This window comes from Podarcis raffonei, chromosome 1, assembly GCF_027172205.1.
Source record: "Podarcis raffonei isolate rPodRaf1 chromosome 1, rPodRaf1.pri, whole genome shotgun sequence".
Lineage (NCBI taxonomy): Eukaryota > Metazoa > Chordata > Lepidosauria > Squamata > Lacertidae > Podarcis > Podarcis raffonei.
The window spans coordinates 45,853,648-45,873,935 of NC_070602.1; the positions used below are offsets into that span (position 1 = coordinate 45,853,648).

General features: G+C 42.0%; 1 protein-coding gene across 3 annotated transcripts in view; it reads left to right on the top strand.

Annotated features, from left to right (window-relative positions):
- The window catches only part of DPF3 (double PHD fingers 3), a 184,625-nt gene that overhangs the window by 133,251 nt on the left and 31,086 nt on the right, over positions 1 to 20,288 (top strand). For all 3 annotated transcript variants that reach the window (XR_008329943.1, XR_008329942.1, XM_053384383.1), the window contains exons 6-8: positions 898 to 976; positions 6,909 to 7,046; positions 17,414 to 17,542. Coding sequence is in view for 1 of the 3 variants with exons in the window: in XM_053384383.1 (XP_053240358.1) it covers positions 898 to 976; positions 6,909 to 7,046; positions 17,414 to 17,542 (346 nt within the window). In the remaining 2 variants the exon portion in view is untranslated. The remainder of the gene's footprint in view (positions 1 to 897; positions 977 to 6,908; positions 7,047 to 17,413; positions 17,543 to 20,288) is intronic.

The window sequence follows — 20,288 nt, forward strand, 5'->3', positions numbered from 1 at the left end:
CACTTTTGGATGTGTACAAAATGCTTAATAGTGTTCATTTCTTAGAGCATCTCTTTTCAGAGATCCTTTAAAAATCACATTCCCATTTTCACTTTGTTTCCTCCTGGTAATGAGGATTATATTGTATCCCTTGTGAAGTTTTAAAAAGAGATGGCTTGCATCAACCCCTGCCAGAGCATTGCTCCCCAGCATTGTAGAACAGAGGCGTCAGTCGCTTCTCAGCTGTTTGCAGCTGCTGGCTCAATGTACTGGAGTTCAGGGACATGGGCAAGAGGGAGAAAATTAGTCTCAGAGGGCCCTGATAGTATTGGTGTATTGTGAACAGCGCTTGGTCTCATGTCTTGAGGAGAACCCCCCCAATAATATGGCTGTCCTGAGATAAGGGTGCCAGGTGCACTGGGTTACCATAGCAACACTAGCAAGGCCAAGTGTATGACTAGCTGAGTCCTCCCATTGGTTCAGAAAATATGCCTACATGTAGAGATGGTTTTAATAGTCTCTAGGGCATGGGTAGGCAAACTTAAGGCCCGAGGGCCGGATCTGGCCCAATCACCTTCTAAATCCGGCATGTGGACGGTCCGGGAATCAGCGTGTTTTTACATGAGTAGAATGTGTTCTTTTATTTAAAATGCATCTCTGGGTTATTTGTGGGGCCTGCCTCGTGTTTTTACATGAGCAGAATGTGTCCTTTTACAGTGGACACTCGGGTTGTGAACATGATCCATGTGGGAGGCACGTTTGCAACCTGCAGCGTTCGCAACCCGCAGTGCTGCATCTGTGCACGCGCGGGTTGCGATTCAGCACTTCTGTGCATGTGCAAAGCACAGAAGATACCTAGAGATACCACTGTAATGTCTGGGTGGTGGCTGTTGCATTAACATCTTGGTTTATTTCTAGGCTCGGGGTTCTGGAGGTGGCAGGCGAAGGAATGATGTTTCTTCTATGGACGACCATGATAAACCTTACGTTTGTGACAGTAAGTAGTGTCCAGACCCTCCACTCTGCTTTCAGTATGGTGCAGTAATCAAGACATAATTCATTCCTTTCCAGAAAATGAAACACATTTCACTGCTTTAGAATTTGCTGAGCTGCCACTCCCATCATTACTTGCTGTTACTGTTTTTTGAGCGAGCGAGTGAGTGAAAATGAAACCCGTGGCAAGAGACCACACCACACCTCACATCCTTCTTTCTCTTAGGCTCAGTTTACCTCTCTGCTTCATTTGCGGCTTTTTATGCCTTGGTATCTATGTCCACCGCATGAGTCACTCTCTTTTCTTTTTGTGGTTCAGATAAGGCCACACTAAATGCTACATGGGAGATGCATGAACAGCCTCCCAGCATTCTTCTTCAAATGAAAAAATAGTTGTGGGAGGCTGCCAGTTTGAGCAGAGGTATGGTGAGGAGGGGAGAAGCAGCTGCTTCACCCACTCCCTCCCAGTCACGTTTTTCTTCTTCTCAAAACTAGTCCCTTGCCTGCATTTCTATAGAGGTAGCCATTTTTCTCTCCCATTGTGAATTGGGGATGATTTTGGGCGAAAGGGATGAAATAGCTCTTTATCCTCATGCTGTCCCTGTGCTGAAACTGCCAGCCTCCTGTGGTTGCTTTCCATTAAAAAAATACACACAAACTCTGCCTGAAAACTGTTATATGCATTGCTCATTTAACACCTAACTCAACTCTGTGGTTAGAAATAAAAAGTGTCACCTGAATACTTAGGTACTTTACAGGTATGCAATTCCCTTTCCCCCAAATTTTTTTTTCCCCAGTCCAAAGGCAAATTCTCATGTTGCTCTTTCTCCATCTCTCACTTGGACAGAACTGTCGTGTACACAGTGTTAGAAACTGAGATACGAAAGCTAGGAGCTAAATAGCACTTTAAACCTAGATTATGGGCGCAACAACGGAATGTCTAGGCACATATTTTTATAACAAGAATACAAAGCTGAAAATGAATGCAGTGCAGCTAAAATATTATGTTCATTTTTTATTTTTTCACATGGTCTAGTCCTTCCCCTGCTTACCCCTCTAATATTCTTCAGAGGGTCTCTTCTGCAGTCTTCAGAGAGTGGCTGGAAGTGGGGAGGCAGAAAAAGGTCCTCCTTTCCTTCCACTCTGCAGTTTTAATCTGAAATCTTAGGTGCAGTACTGTGCCCAGATCTCATAAACTGCTCGCGCTAATGAAATCCCCTGTCGCAAAATGTGCCTAGAATGGGAGTTTCGAACACTGCGTGCACAATACGTGACTGAGCCCTGCTTGGGTGCTCAGTTGTATCAATCCCTCCCTCTGTTCTATGACAGACGCGGCAGAGAATGTAATTGAAATAAGCCACTCAGAATGAACTTGCTTTTTGTAAGAGTTCCTGTTTCCATTACTGCCATTCTAACCCCTGTTCATTGGCGCTACTGTATTGTAATTGAGGACTTTCTCCCACCAATTTAGAAGGCACCTTAAGCACCACACATTTAACCTAATGAAGTCCCAACCTGGTATCTTGTGTCGTAAGAGCTGTTTTTGAATAAACCAATATAGAATTCAGTCTACGGAAGTGCCTTTTATATGAATGCTTCCCTAACCTACCATGTATTGTGACTGTTGCTCAAGGGGCTGGCCAACTAGAAAAGGAAAGCACAGAAAAGTGAGCAAAGAGCAAAGCGCTATTTAATTCAGGTTCCTAGATGTGCCCGATAACAAGATTGCTATAAGCTGGAATGGTGGTGGGAGACTGGGAGCCGACTTTTTATTTTTTTATTTTTGTTATAACTGGTGAAGAGCCTATCCGTAAGAAGGGTGGTATGCTGTACATTCACTTTTTCCTCTTTCAACCTCTTCACCTCTTGCTCAGTTCAGTCTTTTCTGCCAGTCCTGTTTCCCTTGATAACATTGGCTGAACTGTCCTGATATTACGAGGGGCTTGTAGGTTAGCCTCCTCTGTGTTTCATTTACTCAGTTGCTCTGATCCTTTGATTTTGGATACTAGGATTCAGTGCTTTTTTCTGGGAGTACTCAAAGGTACACAGTACCAACACCATTTTTTCCTCCCAAATGTTAAAAGCGTAGCACTTACTATAACAACTTTATGGTGAGTCCTGGCACCTTTTCTTTTTCTTTCTTTTTTTTAAAGCACTGCTAGGATCCATGATAAAGTTTTAAAAATTAAACTTCAAAAAAATGTTGTTTGGAACAAAGGATAGGTTGGGTGAATGCTAACATAAAACTAGACTAAACTCACCTCTGCAATTTACTTGCTTGGTTCAGTCTCCTCTTCCTGCCCTGTTTCCATTGATAACATTGGTGGAATTGTCCTGATATTACAGGGGGATTGTGAATGTAAGTCTCCTCTGGCTTTCATTGGCTTAGTTGCTCTAATGTTATAGAAAACCTGGGCTGATCAATGGCAATCTCCTTTACTGAAGTTGAGAAGGAAGGAAGGGTGAATGAATCCATATAATTAACAATAAATGAGGGCCTGCATGGAAACAGATGTGAGATGGCACCATAGCTGGTTTGAATTTCTACCCTAAACTCAGCTTTCCTTTGTGGAAAATCTTCAGTTAGTGAAACGTGCAGATACATTCCAAAGTTTATGCCAAGATGAGAAAACTGAACGAATGTGGCCCAGATCAGCATACTTTGTTGGAAGTGATTGTTCTGTGTGATACTGTGGAATCATTGTTTAATGCTTGTTACCTCCATTTTCCTCCAACCACACCACAATAAAATTCCAAATATATTTTTATTCCACAGTTCTTACCATATTCTCAGCCAGCACCTGAAGTGTTCTTTTCCTTTTCACTCAGCAATTCCTTAGCAATAAGGAATGTTCTTAGCTTGTTGTTTCCTGGCATTTAATGCTCCTGCTACTTCTGTTTGTGGGAAAATTTGCTCTAGGAACACGCATTGATTAGCACAGTCCATCTGTCTAAATCACTGATCAATTGACAGTCCGTGGGCAGCATCCAACCTTCCCCTCAATTTCTGGTGCCCCTTCCCTGAGAGCTTGCTTAAAGAGAACCTGTTCCAATCGGCTGGAAACCAGGGCTGCAAAGGAACAATTGCTCTCAATATTTCCTTTGCAGCCCCAATGCGCATTTGGCACTGAATGCAAGGCCCCCTGCTTTTGGCAGTGATAGGATACATTCAGAAGCTAGGGCTGCAGAGGAAAAATTGGGAGGACACTCTGAGGCTCTGGATTCCTCCATAGCAGCTTTGCTTATACTGTGGCTGATATCATATGACATCAGGTAAGTAACAGGTGTGTGTGGCCAGCTGAAAACAGCCTTGTGGTCTGGATTGCAAGGCCTGGTGGGTTTAATTAGCCTGAAGTCAGAGGTTATGCACCCCTGCTTTAGACGTTCTCACTCACTTTAGTTTGAACGAGGTGGCTGTTAAATGAAGCTGAAGCCTAGAAAACTACTGAGCTCTGCAGACTAGGTATTGTCCCTGACAACTGTCCTAATAGCTTACTCTCAGCACACATGTGAGGTTTCTGATAATAGTCTTATATAAATAAGAAAGGTAATATTAATTATACATTCAATACTTGACAGTTGCTTGACTGTAATAGTCTTATATAAATAAGAAAGGTAGTATTAATTATACATTCTACACCTGTCAAATGGGCCAGTGTGTATGATATGTATCAACATTCATGTTTTAAATATGTCTAAGTATTGCTTTGATCATTGCCCCTTACCATCCAGACCACTCATTTTTTATTTCCTTAAAAGAATAGCTGGGCTAAGATAGCTGCACCTCATCAGAATCTTTTTAAAAAAGATGTTCTATTCTTTTCCTAATTCTGCCATAATCCAGTATTTCTTAGACCTCTAATTAAATGTTTTAATTTAGAAACATTTTGATATATTCTCAAGCTTATTGGCAATATTCTCAGGACGTCTAGGGTAATAATCTTTTTAAAATAGTTCCTGCACAGTTTTGTGCATCTGTCCCAATGTTGCTGCTTGGTAGTTAAAACAGCTGGTTGTGTAAACAAAGAATGATGCTTTTCATTGGCCTTATTCATCATATCCTCATTTCCACATGGTGTTGACCTGCTAACATTTATTCCTGTAAGATATAGTACAACCTGACTCATTTAGTTTAAGAGGCAGGAACTGTAATGAGTTTTAAAGGCCTGCTAAAAACCCACTTGTTTAGCAGGCTTATTATTACAATTAAGCAGTATATAATTTTTATGAAATAAATAAAGTATGCACTGGTCAGTTTTATTGTTGTGAGTTTTTAAAATTGTATATATATGTATTGTAGTTGTGATTTTATAGTATATCTTATGTGAACTGCTTAGAGAGTGGTATATTAAGTGCTATATAAGTATCACTACTAAATAATTATAACAACAACTGCAACTTACTGTTAGTGCCAAGCTGCAATTTGCATGCCACCAGAGCTGCATTCAATTTGAGCTAATAGATAGTTTGCAGCATTGTAATTTCAGCTTGTTTGCCATAACCAGGATGGTTTTCCTCCAGGGCCTCAGCTCTCTCACTCAAGCCAGTTTCCATTGAGGAATAGATAGGGTGACATGACATCCAATGTTAGTTATAAAACAGGTCCATTAAAATCAATGGTCTCAAATTCATTGATTATAATGGGTCTACACACATTATATGTGTGAGAAAGAGAAAGAGAAGAGAGAAAGAGAGAGAGGGAAAAAACATTATCCACAGAGATGGCCTAAAAAGATTATAAGTACATGAACAAATATAATAATATAATTTCTAATATAAGCACAGATAATTTGTGTTCATAATAAGCTATTTTAACCTTTCTACATGCTTTAGACTCTTCAATGGAAAACTGATAATAACTTGTTATTAATGCTCACAAGCTAATACCCAGAAAGCAGTTTCTAATCAAAAAATATTTAAAATTGATAAAGACTATCAGATTCAGCAGGGCATTTTTCCCTGGGAATTTTCTCGTTAACATGAATTCTGAGGCATCTGATCCCTAAATGCAGGCAGCTCACTGTCCCTAGTCTGAAGGAGAGCTACCACAGCATGGCACTCAGCTGTGACCTTAACCGTGCAGCATCTAAATTTAAACTGAGACTGTATTCACACATAGATCATTCCATTTCTTCAATGTTCCCTTAACTGTTACTTTCCGAATTATAGTTGAGCTTTCACAGGACGTAAACGCCACTTCTGGAAAATCAATAGAAGATGGTGCATATTTAACGCTCATTTGCATGTTAGTTGGTTGCAGAAAAAATTCTGTTTGCAGTAAAGGGATGGAATTTGGAGCAGGATACAGTTCTTTCCTGCTGTTTGCACAGGGGAATCATGGGGGAACAGATGCCTGCATGAGCAGAAGGGGTGTGAGCATAGAAATATTGTCCAATGACGTTTGTTGTTGTATCACACTGCACCCACTGGTTTGAATGAAATTTAGCATGGTATGCTGGTATATTGGTCAAAAAGCCATAGTTCCATAGCACGACAGGTACTGTGGTGTGAAAGGAATGTTAGAAAATGGGATGGAAGTGCTATTATTATAATCCGGAAAACTAATGCAATATTCCCCACATCTGAATACATCCTGAGATGCCTTTGGGGCAGATTCTTACTCTACATTTCATTTATTCAGCTATGCACTGTCCACTGGAAAACACGTTTTCCTCAGACTTTCAGTCCATGTCTGGTTGCCTCTTCTGAGTGTTTTAAAAGAAATATTTTACTTCAAACCTGACTGGAGGGACAGGTATTTTGTATGTGGGTATTTAGCTCTCCGTGAAGAGCTATCCCTCTGGTGTTATGAAATAGAAATAAGCGTCTATTTGTCTGGGAAAGGCAGCAGCAGTGAAGAAATACTTAAGGCCACTTTAGTTGTTACTGATGTATCATCCTCTGTCTTCTGCTCTTTGTGTTTTCTCTGTTCACAGTCTGTGGAAAGCGCTACAAGAACAGGCCAGGATTGAGCTACCATTATGCTCACACCCACCTTGCTAGTGAGGAGGGGGATGATGCTCAAGAGCAGGAGACACGCTCCTCACCTGTCCACAGAAATGAAAATCACAAACGTGAGTAGAATATACATTCCCCTCCTCTTTCTGCCCACCCCCTCCTTTGTGGAATGCTCCAAATCCACCATCTATTCTTCTTCATCCTTGCATTTCAGCAGTGGCCACAATTACTTTGCTCCTCTGTGAATTATTGGGACCTGGGCTTTTAGAGGAGCTAATCAACTGCAGCTTTCCCAGGTGCTGAGCTCAGCTAGTCAAAAAATTCAGCTCCAAACCTCACATTAACTCTGCAGCAGGGCACTTTCCATCACTGCTCCCATGGGGCGAACATGTCGAGGGAAGACAAGCGAAAGGGGGGAACCCAATCTGCCCATTGTCAAGCCGTTTCACTGTGGTTTAGCTCTGAGAACAAGAAAACACACTTTTTTATTATCTTCTATCTTTGTCTCTTTTCTTCTTGCTATTGTACAAAATTCACTGCACGTTTCCAATGTCTTTCTTATGTGACACATGATATGATCTCCATAAATATCAAGGGAGCAAGTCGGACGCAAGGGCCTAGGCCTAGATCTGATAATATTTTCTGCTCCAGAAAGCCTCTGGAAGTTTCAAAAGGTAATGATGCCCCCCTCTCAACTCTTATTTGAAAGTCCTAAGACTGGTTATTGAGGGGATGCTGATTCTACTGCTGAACGAAAAGCCCGGAGACACTGAATCTCTACCGTGCTTTTAGACATATTGAGAGTCTTTTTTATTTTAAATGTTGTATAGCTCTTATATGAAGAAAGGCTATAGTAGAATTTATTATAACTGGGGTGAAGTTGTACCGACAGTAACATAAAATATTTGCTAGGATCAAACTATTATTAATGCTACAAATAAATTTGGAAGTAACAAAGTGCATTCCTCTTCATATCAGGATAAACTACCATAGCTTCTTACCAAGTTAAGGTTAGTAAGCCTCTCTTGAAGCATTGGTTACTGGTTTCCTCCTAGAGCCAGTGTGCTAAACTAGATTAGGTGACTGTTGAATTATATTTAATTGTAGGAATATAAGATGAAGCTGATGGACTGAACCAGGCAGTCAGTCTTGTCTTTCTTTTTTTTCTTTTAAAGCAGCAATTGATTGATTGATTGGAATATCAAAATATAGTTACCCTGAGCACCTTAAAAACAAACTACAAATATTCTCAAGGTGCCCTTTCAAATGTGCGATTCAGTTTGTCAAATAACTAAATGAGATTGTTCAGTTGTTCTTTTTAATAATTATCATTCATTTGCAACCATATCAATTCCCTGAATTCATTGCATGTATCCTTCAAGAGGCTTGCATAGTAGTAGCCCATCCATTTAAACAGAGACCCCTGTGCCTTATCCAGTACTGGGGGGTGGGGATACTATCCCCATATTTAGCATACAACTCATTCTCCTATCTCTATATCATAAAATATGTCATTTTCAAAGTTATCAACACTGCTAGGATTTCACACCTCACTGCATTTCTGCTAGTAGTCATATTTGATCTATTTGAATTCTTGTGGCTATCAACAAATGGCAAACCATTTTACTGTGGTAGGACCTGAACCAATGGATTCAAGTTACAAGAGAGGAAATTCCGACTAAACATCAAGAATAACTTTCCAATGGCAAGAGCTGTTAGAGAGTGGAATAGTCTCTCTCGGGAGATTGTGGACTCTCCTTCATTTGAAGTTTTTAAGCAGAGGTTGGATGGCCACCTGTCATGTATGATCTAGCTGAGATTTCTTGTTTCATTTAATGCAGTGGGATTTTGATTTTAATTACCACAAGCTCTAGCGGTAGTAGTTATTTGTGTGCATGTTTATCCTCCTTTTATGTCCATCTTCCACCTTACTGCTCTGTGATTAAAAACATTTCACAAATTGTTCCAGGGATGGGGAAGGAAGATGCTAATGTCAACACAGCTGACATTGGGTTTCCCCCAATGTACAGAGCCACCACCCTTAAGCCTGCTCCAGGAAATTAAGTCAAGTTGTTTATCCCCTCTGTTACATTCTCAAGCGATGGGGATTGCGGAGCATCAAGGGTGCTACCAGACTCATTAGAAACTGATCGTGTTCCTCCTTTTGTGTCTTCCATCATACTGTGAGCCGCAGCACAGTAAACAACACAAACACACTCAAGTCTATACAACTATGTAGCAGGGGCATTTCAGGCTAGCCCTGCACCATAATTCCATGTGGCATTATGCATGCTGTTGGCAGGATGGCTCTGAGGGAAGCTGCTTGTCTTTCACCCTTCCTCACCCTTAGGCTAGGCAGTGGCTTAAAGCCATATTAATTCCTTTAACATTTGTTAATCGCTCTGAGATTTAGGTGCTTAAGAGGGAAGTTTCCCCACCCCCCTTTTCAAATGCTACTCACAGTAGTACCAGAAGTAACACAGAAATCCTCGTAGGCATTTTCTGCTGAGAGGGGAGCCCTGACTGCTCAGTGATACCCCCCTTGCGTTGCAGGAAGCGGCAGGATCAGGGTGGAGTGGGCTTTGCAAACCACCCCACACTACCCCCTGTCACTGCTGCTAATGAAAACGAGAGAAATAAGCTTGTGGTATTTTTGGTCAGGTGTAAAGGTGGAGGTTTCACAGGGGGTGGCAGGTAGGTGGAGCTGGTGAGTGAAGCGAGCACCAGTGAGCAATTATTATTATCGTCGTCATCATCATCCCACTCAGGGTGGCTTCCAGCACATATAAAAACATAATAAAACATAGTCCAAGCTACTTATATATACAAACACACACAGTCTTTTAACCATCCTACTTCCAAATGTTTTAGGGCTTTAACAGTGAGATCTAGGACTTTCAGTTGGACTCAAAACTGGTCCGGCAGTTGATAAAGTAGAATAACATACTCCAAAAGACCAGCTGCTGCATGCTGTCCCATCTGAAGTGTCCATGTCCTCTTCACAAGAAATGAGACAAACCAAATGACAGCTTGTTGCCTTTGAAGGGTAGCCTGTCACAGTGCACAGACTTGCAATGGGGGCAGTTAAACACCATAGGGAGCCTTATCCCGTAGCCCAGCAGGGTGGCACAGCTCACCTGCCTTATGAAAGCCAAGCGCCTGTCTTTTGCCTACCCTGCTTTCATCCTTTCAGTGATTTGCACTTTTCCAGCAGGAAAATGGCCATTCAGGCCATTCAGGCTGCTGCTATCCCTCTTTATGGTCTCTGTTCACACAGCCTTTGCCTTGAGCCCAGCTGCCCACAGCACGTAGGTGCACCATGCCACCCCCTGTCACAAGTCCCTTCCTATTTTCCATCACCTCTAGCTCCTTATCTCTTCCTTCCTTCCCCTTACATGCTGTATCTGCTGGCTCTAAGCACACTCAACTCACGCTCAACTTTTAACCCTTTCTTAGCTTCTTGAATTGCCTGTGACTGTGTTAACCACAGCCCCCTTTCCTCTACCTTGAGCTTTCCTTCCAGGTCTTGCTCTTCCTCTGGACCCCACTTCTGGCTGGCTCTATCCACTCATGACCCACATATCCCCATAAGAAGATGCCTGAGGAGGGCCACTTCACTGGGTGTAGTGGTAGGGTTGGCTCTGAGGTTGATTCTGATGGCTTCTGCAGCTCCTTCAAAAGCCTTCTGTTCTTGGCCCAGTTCTGATAAGCTTAGCTTTCATGTGAGATGGGAGGACTGAGTCTGCCCTCCCTGTTCACAATGAAAGCATTTCTCACTTGCTGTTTATGCATGAGCATCTCACCGGCAAAGGACCCATATGCAAAAAAATCCAACTTGTATCGGCTTAAACCAAATTATTTGCAACTACAGATGTTAAATATTTTGTGCAGAGCTCCTACACCTATTGGATACCCATACCTGGATATCTGGCAGGCCTAGAGGTGTTCATGGTGGGTTGTGTCAGCAGCCACAATCTGCTCTCCCACCTTATGCAGCAGGAAATTTATTAGAACTGGTAAAAAGTATTACAGTGGTACCTCGGGTTACATACGCTTCTGGTTACATACGCTTCAGGTTATAGACTCCGCTGACCCAGAAATATTACTTCGGGTTAAGAACTTTGCTTCAGAATGAGAACAGAAATCGTGCAGTGGCAGCACAGCAGCAACAGGAGGCCCCATTAGCTAAAGTGGTGCTTCAGGTTAAGAACAGTTTCAGGTTAAGAACAGACCTCCAGAATGAATTAAGTTCTTAACCCAAGGTACCACTGTATCTGGGAACAGGATTTTACATAGTGCACTCTTTCAGTCACTCAGACAATCTCCCGCCCCCCTGAAGCCAAAACCTGGCTTCTCTTTGAATGTCTATTTACAGCCTGAAAACCTCTCTTCTTTCACTTATCAGGGTTTAATTTATGTTGCCATCCATCTTTCATGGGAATGCTAATTGTTCATATTGCTAATACGTAGTAGTTAAGTGGTGCCTTTGTACGCAGGGAGGAGGCAGGGAAAGCCAGAATGCCAGAGCCGTCTACTCCCTAAGTTGGGTGCGTGTTGTGAATCAGATCTGACAGGTCCACAAGGTCACAAGGTCTGGACTTCAAGAATCCTCTCTGTATGGCTCTTGGGAAGGGAAGTGGGGGTGTGTGTTAATCCATATGACTAATCTGCAGCCTTCTGAAATGGCCGGAAAGGCCAAACGCACGGTAAATGGCAGGCCGTGATTATTTCCTTAGCTACATGGGAAAGAAATGCAAGAAGCCCAGTTTAATGAATGCAAAACAAACCCAGAATAGGTTGTGACATGTGGGGTGGTGGAAGATAGATCCTTGCCACAGTGCAGGGTTCTTGCTTATTTCCTTCCTCCTAGTTCATCCATGTCTTCTGTTCAAGTATCTCTTCACAGCAGTATCTGTGGTAATAATAAGCTGGTGTGGAATCTGCCAAAATCAGATATAGATTTGCTGCCTGACGTCAGCTGCTGGAAGAAAAACATTCCTTCCTCTTTCTATCCCCCACTCTGGCCACTGTGGATGTCTAAAAAGTATATTTCCCAAGGACTCTGGAGAAAATGTTTGTCAGGACATCCTAATTTGAACTGACTGGCTTCCAAAAGGTCTACTTCATAAAATAACAGAGTCCAAAATGGGATGTTAAGTTTGCCCCATCTATACCATCCTTCAGGTTCTTTGGATGCTAAAACCAGGGATTAGGCCTGGTTTTGGCACAGAAACTTTCTTCATCACCCTGTATGATTACCTCTGTTGGGAGAGAGACAGGGGAAATGTGTCCCTGTTAATTCTCCTCAAGCTCGCAGCTGTTTTCGATACAATTGACCATGGTATCCTTCTGGAGGGATGAGTGGCAACACTTTGCGGTGGTTCTGGTCCTACTTGAATGGTTGTTTCCAGAGGGTGATTCTTGGGGAGTGCTCTTTGGCCCCATGGAACTTTCAATGTGGGGTTCCTCAGGGTTCAGTTTATCTCCTATGCTGCTTAACATCTACATGAAACTGCTGAGTGGGGTTATCCAGAGTTTTGGAGTACTTTGTCAGCAATATGCTGGTGTCACCCAGCTCTCCTTCTCTTTTACTTCTTCAGGTGTTGCGGTGTAGGTGCTGGACTGTTGTCTTGCCTTGGTAATGGACTGGATGAGAGCCAACAAAGTGAAGCTCAATCCAGATAAGACTGAGATAAGCACTAGTGGGTGCTTCTCTAGACCAGATGGGTGGGAGGTTGCCTGCTCTTGATTGTGCTACATTCCCTCTGAAGGAGCAGGCATGTAGCTTGAGGGTACTTTTGGATCCTTTGCTGTTGCTTGAGGCTCAAGTGGCCTCAGTGGTGCAGAATGCCTTTCATCAGATTCAGCTGCTGGCCCAGCTGTGCCTCTGTCTGGACAGGAATAGCCGAACTTCTGTCACCTATGCTCTGGTAACCTAGGTTAGATTACTGCAACATGTTATATGTAGGGCTGCCTCTGAAGACTGCTCAGAAACTTCAGCTGGTGCAGAATTCATTGGCCAGGTTGCTCACTGGGGCAATATGGCCTGAGCATATTATGCTGATCCTGGCCCGACTGAACTGACTGCCAATTATTTTCTGGGCCCAATTAAAATTCCTGTTTTTTTACTTATAAAGCCTTAAACAGCTCAGGACCACAATACCTCAAGGACCGCCTCTCCCCATATGAACCCACCCAGACTCTGCAATCATCTGAAGCCCTTATTCTTATGCCTCCCCCACAAGAGGTCCAGAGGGCAGCAACACAAGACCAGTCTTTAAATCAGCCTTTCCACTTCAAGAAATGGAGACAGCATGCTATTTTTGGCGTGTATAATATTTTTCATAAAAGTTTTTGCAAGGGTCTACAAAATAGTGAGAGTGTGACTATTCATACTGCATAGTCATAGATAGCTTCAACAATGCTAACTGCTCCTGATTTTTTGCCCTACTTTCTACTACTGTAATCTGGTTTTAAATATATTTATCCATTGTCATATTAGCAGCATTCTGTGCTTAATGCTACTGGCATCCCAACTGTTCATGGCAGCATCTGAATCCACACTCTGTGCTGAAGAGTATGGCTAGCATATAGGACTCTCCTGCTAATAGAAGCTAGACATGTTTCCGCATTGTGGAACTCAAGACCATAAAGTCCAAACAAGAATTCCAGTAGGCCTGGGAATGCCTCATTTTACCCCACATACTTGGCATGGAATTTTTAATCGCCTCATGTACAGGGAAAAGGGCAACTGTAGCTGTTATTCCTTTTTTGTTTCTTAGTCCTATCATCCATTGTATTCATTCGCCCACTGGAACAAGCAGGTCTTCAAGTCTGCCATGCAGAAGTTAGTGCAGATGAGTAAAATGGGGGGGGGGCACACACACCTGAGATCAGCCATGTATTTTCTGGTGATGCATCAGAAACTTTCTGTTCTTATCTGTAGTGTCGGAGGAGGGATGACAACCCTACTGGAAGCCATCTTGTAAATTACCTTGCATTGTAGTTAATTTGGACCAGGACAGATTAAAATAAAATAAAATTGGAACCTCTCCCCTGATCAGCTGATGTCAGTTTTAGATCTGAAGCATAATTTGATACCTAGTCTCCAGAAATGGAAAACAAAATGATGCCTTTATCCCACTGAATCCCAAGCTACCCCCCATTTCCCATGCAAAATCTCCTTTGAAACTTCTTAACTTTTATTTTCATCTAAGCAGGAGGCTATGGATGAATAAATAAATCAAGACAGCTTCTCAGTGGGAGAGAAACTATTTGTTCCTCACACCAAGCACCAGCTATTTGGAATGCTGCATGAGGGACCTCTCCCCCCCCCCAGTGGTATTTTCTCCTTGGTCAATGGCAGGAAGTATATTTGAATGCAAAGAGTGTTTTCCCTTGCCTTCCTTGAGGAGGATGACAGCAGTGTCTTTTCACTGAACACAGTATCACGTTATTGTTATGATTATTTACATTTTTATCCCACCTTCAGTCCATTTACCCCTCCTTCTACTGGATGTTAGGGAAAGAGGAATACATATGTTGTTCTGAGGCAAAATACTCCTGAAGGTGACCTGTTCTATGTGTAGACCAGGTCTTCTAGACAGATCCCATAAACTGCACACTTTCCCTTCTACATTTGCTGGAAGGACAACGGTGACCTTTGCACCAAGAGAAGCTTCCCTTGTGAACGGAGGTGATTGCAAATCAGCTGGAGTGGAGGGGATAATCAGAGCAATTTCCAAGCCATTTGTGAAATCAGGCCACTACAAAGACTTACATCTTGAGCCAATGTTCTTAAAAACAGCAGCAGAGAAATGCAATGTTGGAAGCATCTGGGGGTGGGGGTGGGGGGAAAAGGCTCCTTTTGAATGAATACAAAATGTCTTAAGTTTTGTGTAAGCTGCATCTGGATTGTCCTTCAGCACTCTGACAGATTTATACTGCCTTCTATGTCTTGTTTCAGTCCACACCTTTATTGTGTGCAAAGAATAAAAAAGAAAGAAATGTAATGGTCTGTGCAATGGACCATCCCTTTGAAACCCACCCGCAATGACTTTCTCCATTTCTCATTAAATGTTGGGAATAAGCCAGCCGGAGGTGGACATGTCTCCAGCAGGGATTCAATCTCTCTCATTCTGTTAGCGCAAGGCGCTTCCAAGAAGCTTGTCTCCTCTCTGCTGTTCCTGCTGCTCTTCCTTTCCCATTTATTAGCTGATGCAAATCTGTGACTTCTTCTTTTTTTTAATTTCTCATTTCTTGAATCCCACCTATTCCTTGCAAACTTGCTTTTGAACGGGAAAACAAGAGGCCACAAATCAGCTCTTTACACTTGAGAGATAGGGTAATAACAGGTGGCAAGACTAGAGGCAGCAGGAGCCTGGGATTCTGGTTGTCATGGAAACATGTCAGACCTGCAGAGAGATGAGCTCTGTCAGCAGGGGGGGGGGGGAGGAACACGAGAGCAGCTCAGTGCCACTTACCCTATAGGTTCAGGCTGTATGTCAGCCACCCCTCCGAGGGATGAAGGCTTGGAAATATGTGGAAACAGGGAAGCCAGATTCTGAACACAAGATTTGAACTGCAAAGAAGAGGGCTCAAGGGCGCAGGACAGAGAAGCTCTCAGCCTAGGCCTCAAACAAAGAGCTTTTGTTTTCTCATAACTAAATGCAGGGGCTTCATTCTCCCCACTCTGCTTTTTTGACCTGAGGTGCCAGCACAAAGGACTATAGTGGCCTATAAGACGCAGAATAAGCAGATAACAAAGGTCTCATGCAGCCCATTGTATTATATTGTTATCCTTAATTGTTTTAAATAGCACTTTTATTTAACGTGAGTCAAGTGCTTGGCGATATTTATTATTATTTGCAAGCCTTCCTGGCGCTGGTGGTAGATTTCCTGATTTGGGATGTCAATTGTCTGCTAGAGTAGTGTCATAAAGCTTAATTTAGAGTAAAAAAATAACTCCAGTTTAAATCAGTGCTGGCCTCCCTGCGCACACCTCCCCCTTTGGTGGAGTTACAATATTTGCATCAAGAGGTTCAGCCATTAACACAGTCTCTGATGAACCTCTGCCACCAGGCAAAGGCATTTTTATTTAGACAGGCCAAGCTGACTTGCCTGTTGTAATTGGTTTTAACATGTCACCTTTAATCATTTTAAATGATAATTTATCTGCCTTGCTTTCATTTTGGGCTGTATATTTAATTATTATTTTATGTTTTACTAGTAGTATTTATATTATTGTTGTTTGCCATGTTGGGAGCACCTTTTTGGTGGAAAGGCGGGATGCAAATAAAACTGGTGATAGCACTAGAAAATATGTGGGGGCTGGGAAGAAGGTTCTGAAAGACAATCTCCACATTATTTAATTTTTTAAAAATATTGATGTATACTTCTGAGCAGAAGTTAAATTAAAACAGCACAAAATTATAACTGCACAAGACCTCACTGGAATATCCTAACTGGGACACTGGGCCATAAGGTTTCGAACTTTAGCCCTGAGGTCCAGCCTTAGTCACCATTGGCGACATTTCCAGCATTAATGAGGTTCCAAGTACAAGTAACCCTTCCCTGCCATCTCAAAATTTATCCAGCAGGCACATCAGTGTGTGCAGTGGGACTGGCAGAGATTGCCCTTCTCTCCCTTTACTTGTGAATGTGGTCTTATGAAAATTCCTTAAGTATGCTTAAAATTGCAGTTTAAGAGTTAGTAAAAGGAGAAGATTAAACACCCAGGTTTGTAAAGCTAGTTGTCTACAAGGTTCTCAGGAGCACTTAGAAATGTGAAGTGTTCTCAAAATTATTGAGGTATTGCTTAACACACTTGGATGCCCCTAAAACTTGCTTAGCGGTAATTTGGAATGCCATTGGCTTTTGCTCTCTGACTTAAAATAAAATGGGTTGGATCCAAATGTTCAGTTGAACTTAGGTTGCGTTGAAACATATTGGACAAGTTAGTCGTAACTCAGGTCTCTTTGATTTCAATGAGAACTAAGTTGAATTAATTTAAGATGCTTCCAGACTCAGAGGTGATGGGTTAATTTGCAAGGGTTGTTAAGATATTGCAAATGGGATGTTGGCAACAGGTGGGAATTGTGTTCACTTATTGGATCCCCCCCCGCCCGTGAAAAGATAAATCCAGATTACCAGGGGTCTGGGGGACACGGGATGGCATTTTAATGTCAATGATCTTGTGCGATCGCTGCAAAAAACCGAAAAGCAACCTTATGTGCATGAGGCACACTAATCTCACAATAAAAACTCACCAGGAATTGCTTGTGGTCTGATCCAGTCAATTTAATTTTCAGCCATAGAGCACAGGAGTCATGGGGCACCCAGATACATGCACTGGGCAGTTTGAACTAGCTTTATTCCAGTTATTCTCTTTGTCAAATGTATTGTTCAAATCCATGTAGAGAAAAGAGTGAAAGTTGCATACTGCATGTCTCCTGGTTTAAGCAAGAATGTTTCTTACCTGCAGCCCAGAAAGGACCAGATGGGGCCATCATTTCCAATAACTACTGTGATTTCTGCCTTGGAGGATCTAACATGAATAAAAAAAGCGGACGACCAGAGGAACTTGTCTCATGTTCAGACTGTGGGCGATCTGGTAGGTGATTCCTTATTGTAACTTCCTGTGAGTGACTGACATGTGTAAATTCCTTTTTCTCATACTTAGGAATTGTGGATTTATTGTTATATTTTCTTGTACAACTGGAGTTGGTTAGACACGTAGTTTTGGGTGGGCATCTTAAAAACCATATATACAGATGAGATTTGTTCCCATTCAACTTGGATAATTATTTCCACTGCGCTCTCCTCTGTCTCTGTTTCTCCGTCTCTCTTACACGCACAAGCATACACACAATATTGCATAAGACTGAGGATGTGTGTCAAACATTGTTCTTTGCAGTGTAATACTACTGAAGAGGGTTTTTTTTTAAAAAAAATGCTTTTAATCTATGTGCGTCTGTTTTAATATAAATTGTGATCCTTTTATCATTATCATCTTGAGATTTGTCCAGCTCAGTTGTTGAGTTTGGGGATTGTATGGATGTTTTCATTCTACTTGGGGCGTTGTTTTTAACAAGGAAAAAAAGGAGTTTTTAACAATGTTTATTCCATTTTAAACTTGTTTCTATTTTTTTTAGGGATTTGGGGGAATATAAACCCATGGGTTAAAATCATAAGGTTCAATCCAGTTAGTTCTTATGCACATGATTATGTGCATGCAGCCCTTTTCTGCGCAGGTTTTCACACATGTAGGGTTGCTGACTGATGGTGTGTGTTGGTGAAAGGAAACTCCAATGCACATAAGAGAGGTTGGGAGGATGTGGTGGGCATCTGTATAGTGTCTATAGTAACAAAAATCCTTGGAATTTGAAATCTGTTGCATTGATTCTGCTCCTGACATTAATTACATAGTAGGATAATCTACTTTTTGTTGTCCAAATAGCGCAGAAACTTCTTCTAAAAACCAGTAGTCAACTTTTTATCAAAACTGGTGGGTCACAAAAACTGTCCCTACGTCTTCCAAACTCTGCTGGTGACAGCAGAATGCTATTTTGTGCTTTACAGAGAGTAAACAAAGCACAACAGATTTATGCTGCAATCCTGTACCGACTTTCCTGAGCCCTAGTGGAGAGCAAGGGGGATTTTTAGCCCCCCCCCTCTGACCTGTCCCATATTTTGCCCGACCTATCCTTTATTTTAACCTGACCAAAGGTGGCAATCCTAGGCCCATTCTGCATACATTTAAATGTTAAATTGTATTACAAATGCACACATACTAGCTGAGGATAAGACTCCATGCTTATAATCAAGGAGGTCATTTATAGCACCAGCCCTACCATTAGGCTGCGTAAAGTGGCTGCCATAGGTAGCTGATTTTGAGTGTCATGAAATGGCAGAAAATTCTTGGTTATTTTCAGTGCTTTTCCCCCTGGAAAAACGGTATCAGTACTCCAAAGCTTCACCCTCCCCAAGGGCAACATGAAGCTGAGCCTCCATAGTACAACTGAAGCAGTGCTTACTGCCAGAAAAAAAGCATTGGTTGTTTTATTTGACATTGTTGTACTTTCCTGGGACAGGAAGATGCAGCTGCAGGATTTTCTGCCTTAGGTGCCAAAATAACTTGACCGGCCTGAGGTATTGTGTACCTTGACTTGCAGTGTAGGGGGCAGTTGCATCTCTGCCTCAGGCATCACAGTAATTTGGGCCAGCCTTGTAAAACATTAAAGCTTATGCCACAATAAATCTGTTAGTCTTTCAGATGTTTTCCTAGGATCTGCTAGGAATATGCTTACCATTGGGGTGAGTCAGTTAAAGTTGGATCCAAGTCTTCTGGGCTGGTTTTTGTTTTTGTTTTTGTAGCCCCTAGCTATACAGTGGTACCTCGGTTTACGAACTTAATCTGTTCCAGAAGTCCATTCTTAAACTGAGGCGTGCTTTCCTTAATGAGGCCTCCCACCACCAGTGCCCTTCCACCGTTTGGATTCTGTTCTTAGACTGAGGTAAAGTTCGCAAACCGGGACACTACTTCCGGTTTTGAGGAGTTTGTAAACTGAATAGTTCATAAACAGGGCTGTTCTTAAACCGAGGTAACACTGTATTTGCAGCATCCCTAATTTTACATTATAATTTAGATATAAAGCTTTTTCTTTTTGATTCATTTTTCATATTTGCAAACCACCTGCAGAATGTGACACTTAGACTTTCTAACTATAGAGTCCAGTCTATTAGTATAAGCTACCATTGGGGGAGGGGGAGATGGATACTTCCGTAAATGGAATCCTTTTGCAAAGCAACTATTATTCAGTTTGAATTGTTTACCAGAGTCAGTTATCTGTTACACAGATGTCTGAGTCTGTATACTGCATGCTAGGTACAAGCACATACAGTGGTACCTCGCAAAACGAATGCCTCGTAAGACGAAAAACTCGCAAGACGAAAGAGTTTTTCGTTTTTTGAGTTGCTTCGCAAGACGAATTTCCCTATGGGCTTGCTTCGCAAGACGAAAACGTCTTGCGAGTTTGTTTCCTTTTTCTTAAAACCGTTAATACCCAGGGAATCCGTGCTTCGCAAGACGAAAAATTCTCAAGACAAAAAAACTCGCAGAACGAATTAATTTCGTCTTGCAAGGTACCACTGTACAGTCTGGGTGGCGCATCATTCTTAATTCTAACAAAAACCTTACTCATTTACCAATTGAAGAAACTTTATATGACAAAAGGAGACAGGTTAACTTCTTTGCCTGTATAGACATAGTAAAATCATTAAGTGTTACTATTTTACATGTATTTTCATCTTTGGGAATATGATTTGTACATCAGAACATTTTCTGATATTTGTACATC